This window comes from Camellia sinensis, chromosome 5, assembly GCF_055761805.1.
Source record: "Camellia sinensis isolate YWXY chromosome 5, ASM5576180v1, whole genome shotgun sequence".
NCBI lineage: Eukaryota > Viridiplantae > Streptophyta > Magnoliopsida > Ericales > Theaceae > Camellia > Camellia sinensis.
In genome coordinates, this window is record NC_138965.1 from 83041763 (window position 1) to 83047063 (window position 5301).

Here is a 5301-nt window from a genome sequence, read left to right on the forward strand (position 1 = left end):
AACATTTGTCGATCAAAAAAAAAAAAATGGAGTAAATATTGTCTTAAACAATTTCACATAAACTCTCAAATTAAAATAAGATATAATCAACTGATTTAGGGGTGTTTGGAAAGTGGGTTTAGGGGTTAAAATATCCTTAAATTAAATAAATAAATAAATAATAAAAAAAAAACATATGCAAACAAATATCCAAAAAACAATACAAAAAAAATATCCGCAAAAATAAAAAGCCAAAAAACATATGCAAACCAAAGTGGGTGTTTGGAAAGTGGGTTTTATGTAGGTTTTTTAGTTGTAGGATATTATTGGAGAAAAAAAATTTTGTGTTTTGGAAGATAGTTGGTTTTTTTTAGTTGGATGTGATATTTGTGAGAGAAAAAGTGAAATGATTATGGGGTTGGATGTGATATTTTATTAGAATGCGTTTTTTTTGTTTTGCAAAAAAATTATCTTTTGTGAAAAAAATATAAAAAAAAAACCCAAATTCCAAACGTCCCAAACACACCTTAGGAGGCATGTTACAGGGGGAGCTTCTATATACACACACCCTTTCCTCTCTATACAAATCTTTCTTAATACACACACTAAAAAAATAAATCCTAATATATTTGACTCACTACACACACCTATTATTCCACATATACCCTCAAATGTAAATCATACACACACACCCCCTCTCTCACACACACACCCGTGAGACCCCTTTCACACACACACCCATCTGAGAACCCCTCTCACACACACACCCATCTCTCACACTCTCCACCGTTCCTCTCCAAAAGCTTCATCCATCCATTTGTGTCATTGAAGTTTTGGCATCATTGAAGTTTTGCCATTGAAGGGCATTGAAGGGCATTGAAGAACATTGAAATTTTCACATTTTAGGTTAGTTTACACAGATTATAATCTTCTCATTCCTATTTTATTTGTAATGTAGGGTTAATTTTTACCATTTTCGAAATTTTCAGTCCACTGTTATTGCCGTGTTTCATTCGGCACTGGTTTTTCGAAATTTTTGTTTTTGTTCGGCAGTAGAGTTCCGAAATTTCTGCTTCCATTCGACACTATAGTTCCGAAAATATTGATTTGGTTCGGCTTTCAAGTGCCGAAAATAAATTTTTTTTTCGGTTTTCAACTTCCGAATATGAGCTATAATTTCGGACAACAAGTTCCGAACAGAACAGGTATTTTCGGACAACAACTTCCGAACAGAATAGGTGTTTTCGGACAACAACTTCCGAACAGAAAATAATTTTTTTTTTTTTCCTTCTAACACTTAATTAAAACGCTTAATTATAACACTCACTACACACACTCTCATTAATTTTACACACACTCTCATTATAATTTAAAACACTTATTATTTACACACACACTCTCATTAATTTTGCACACACACTCATTACACACACTTATATTTTAAAACACTCTCATTAATTTTACACACACAGACCGTTATTATTTACACACACACTTAGTATTTTTTGCAGATAATATGGATTCTGAATATCAACAACGTGTCCCACCTACTGCTTCAAATAGACGACGTCGTGAATTAGATGTAGACCATCAACGGGGACGAGGGCGTGGGAGAGGACGAGGTCAAGGTCGTGGTCGAGGTCGTGATCCAGTTTCGGTAGAATATGATATTCCCAGTGCCAGCCAAAGTGGGGGCCGAAGCCAAAGACGAGTTGAAGGTTATGATATGCCTGACATTGGTGTGGAGGATACCTCTTTACCTGATTCTCCTCCTGTCCAGGAAGAGTACCTTACTCATGCTTTTCCAGGTGGACCGAATGATCCGTCAATACTGCGGAGTTTCAATAGTCATGTGGCTGCAGCTATTTGGCACGGGGAGGTAAACATTCCTCAGTAAAATTGAAATTCATTTGTATATGAGTTGTTTTTTTTTTTTTTTGTGTTGTATGGTAGTTTGTAATGAGATATCATTTGTGTTGTAGGAACGAGGGCCCCTAAAGTGTCATAATCACTCTTCCAAGATCCTTGCATGGCCATGGTGGTTAGTAGAGAACAACACCAGATTCAAAGCCATTATTGAGCAGTCTGGACTGTCACAGTTAACTCGTTGCACTTATCGGTTCGTCAACAAGCTTCTAGTCTCATGTTTTGTTGAGAGATGGCAACCTGAGACGAACACATTTCACATGACAGTTGGTGAGATGACCTTGACCCTGGATGATGTTGGCACTATTCTTGGCCTTCCCATTGTAGGCAAATCAGTCAGCATACCAGATGTGACAGATCATCATGGAGTTACATTACTCGTTTATGGCTTGGGGATTACTGAACGTGCAGCATATGAAGAGGTTTCTTCTGCTGGTGGCAATTCAGTCAGGCTTGAATGGTTGCGAAGTCAGTTTGCTGGTGTCACAGATTCAGACCCCGAGGAGGCTATACAGTGCGCTGCAAGAGCTTATTTATTGTTTCTGTTAGGATGTACATTCTTCAGTGACAAGAGTGGCGGCAGGGTTCCCGTTGTTTACCTCGGCTTGTTGATGGATTTGGGATCCATACATACTTATGCCTGGGGTGCTGCTGCATTAGCATTTTTACTCTCGACAAGCAAAGTGTAATGTATCCAGGACTGTCTTCAAAGTATGACAATATGCTTGTCAATTCTTCAAACCTTTTATACGACCCATAAAGTGTAATGTATTCCTCTTTGTGTGTGTGCAGCTCACCCAATAGGTCACGCCTAACCTGAGCCCAATCATCTTCTGTATGACCAATTGAAGCAGCTATAGCCCTGAAACTACAATTCCCATCTGTAGCTACATCCTTGACAAACTTAATATATGGTTTTAACCCAGTAGGGAAAGCATCAACATATGCACCAGGTTTCACTGTTCTAGTAATGTATGCCTTCCCTTTCGGGTTCACCTTCTCCTTTCCCTTAACAGGTCGCTTCTTCTTGGTTTGCAGAGTAGAAGCTAATGTAGTGATTTGAGTGTCCCTAGGTGAGAAGGAATCATGTCCAGATTGCACTAACTCAAATGCACACGGGTCACGACGGGTAGAAACATTGATCTTCTTATGATCCCGAGGACGTGTTTTGGGCTTCACCTCCGGCTCAACAAGAAAAGTGCTCTCCGGATATACAATCTCTTTCAACTTCTTCAAAAGCTCCAATCGCATGGTTCTATCACTTTCATTAAACTTGTTGACAAACAACTCTACTTCTGCATGACAAGTCACCTCTGTTTCCTCTTCTTTCTTGCATATGGAGATATGAAGTTGCCTCCACTGTGAGTGTATGGTAGCAAGTGGTATAGGACGATCTTGTCTGATGTAGTCAGCAATCTCATGGGCGCAAGGTAAACCATGAGTGTGGCGAAGGACGCATCCACAAGCTTCAACATCAATACCAATGGAATTGGCTCTCTTACTCTCGACAAGCAAATACTCCAATGCAGAGATAGACACATTCCCCCGTAGCTCCCTAAATTGAGAAGGTTTAAATTGATGTTGCACAACAGTTAGACTTTTCTCAAATGAAGCCTTGATATCAGTGTGTTGCAACTCAAGTAGACTGTGTATTTTCTCAAATGATGCCTGAAATGAGACTTGACATGAACCCAATTGTCTTTTAAGTTTTGCATGTGCACTCTCAGCCCTGTTCAATTAAATGTAAGTCAAGTTAAAATCAAGTACATGGCAGTTATTAATAACATATTCAACAAAAGTAATGTTACCGGTTCGTTGTAACATTGCCACAATGCATACACGTGTCTGTCCATGCCGCCACAAATTTGTCCTTGTAAGGAACCAACCAAGTATCCATGACATATTTGACTGCATCAGGATAACTACTGAATTCCTTAAGTAATGATTTAAGACGCTCCTCGTATTGAATTTCAGAAGATGAATACACTACAGAGTTCCACTCGTGGTTGAACTTCTCCCATTTTTGCTGTGTCTCAAACATTTTCTTGCATTTCGTCAACACATTCTTACTGGTATGCCAACGACATAATAAATGTCTGGCACTCGGGAATATCTTCTGTATGGCATTCATCAAGGCTAGCTCTCTGTCAGTAACAATAACTGTTGGCACAACAAACCCATCCATGACATCACGTAATGCGGCTAACACCCACGCATAGTTATCGACCCTCTCATACTGTAAGTATGCAAAAGCTACAGAGAATGTCATTTCAGTTGATGTCACTCCCACAATTTCAAGAAGAGGAAGCCGATATCTGTTGGTTTTATATGTGCAATCCATAATTAATATACGTGGGAAAGACCGAAATAAGTCCAAACTGGTAGGATGTGCCCAAAACAAGTCAATCACAGTCATCGTGGACTCTTCAGACCGATGGCGCTCAATGTAATTATACTTGGCCAATTCACCCAATAAGTGTTGCATCTGTGATCTTCCAGCTCTCTGTACCACCCTGTTTCGATGGCGTACATTGTAAATGGTTTTAAGTGTGCTTACATTGAGGGCATCTCGCTGTTTCAAGGTTACTAGGATTTCTTTTGGCCGAACCATGCTCTTTGACATATCCATTAACAATGCTTTCTCATCCTTGGATAGCCTCCCCGCATATGAATGTCCCTCGAGGTGCTCCGCAGGTGGATGATTATGCAATCCGCATACTACAGTCAATGTCCATTCATCATATGTGGTAAACCTGTGAGCCCTCATATCAAAAGGACAACCACACTTCTTCGTACCGGTTATTCTTGATGTATTGTTGCCATCATGTTTTAACTTCTTTGTTGCTCTATATTGGCCACTCCTCTCACAAGCAAGATACATCCTGGGTCTTTTTTTCCCTCCACCATAGTCTGATGTTTTGATTACAATGACCAAACCATTTCTCTTTCCAAATTCACGTACCCAGTTGAGCAATTCATCCTTACTTTTGAATACCTACAAAGTTAAATAAATATTATCAAACATTTACATTTGGTGAGCAATTCAAAACATAATCGTTATAATTTCGTAGACTGAACCTGTTCAGTTGTGAAATGAGTGGTGTAATCTAACACAAAATTCGCGCAAACCTGACTCCCTTGAGTTGACACATATTCCTGCATGTTTTGTATAACATTACAAATTTTTAATGGCATTATAAAGATTAATTTGCAATTTGAAACTGTAAATTTGGTATGCAGTTTGCAAATTTGGAATATAAAATGGAAAAAAGAAAAATTTACTTCATTCGGAAGTAGTTGTCCGAATGTTTTTCCAAATTTCGGAAGTAGAATGTTGTATAAGTTAACATTTTTCGGACAACAACTTCCGAATTTATATAAATGTTTCGGACAACA

General features: G+C 38.7%; 1 protein-coding gene across 1 annotated transcript; it reads right to left on the reverse strand.

The window, feature by feature from the left end:
* Positions 1-2633: 2633 nt before the first annotated feature.
* Positions 2634-5067, reverse strand: LOC145791498 (PKS-NRPS hybrid synthetase cheA-like). The gene is made up of 4 exons (XM_082871853.1): positions 5035-5067; positions 3714-4900; positions 2722-3634; positions 2634-2639 (listed from the first exon to the last, which is right to left on the reverse strand). Exons 1-4 carry the CDS (start codon positions 5065-5067, stop codon positions 2634-2636), a joined length of 2139 nt encoding a protein of 712 aa, XP_082727979.1.
* Between the last annotated feature and the right edge of the window lie 234 nt (positions 5068-5301).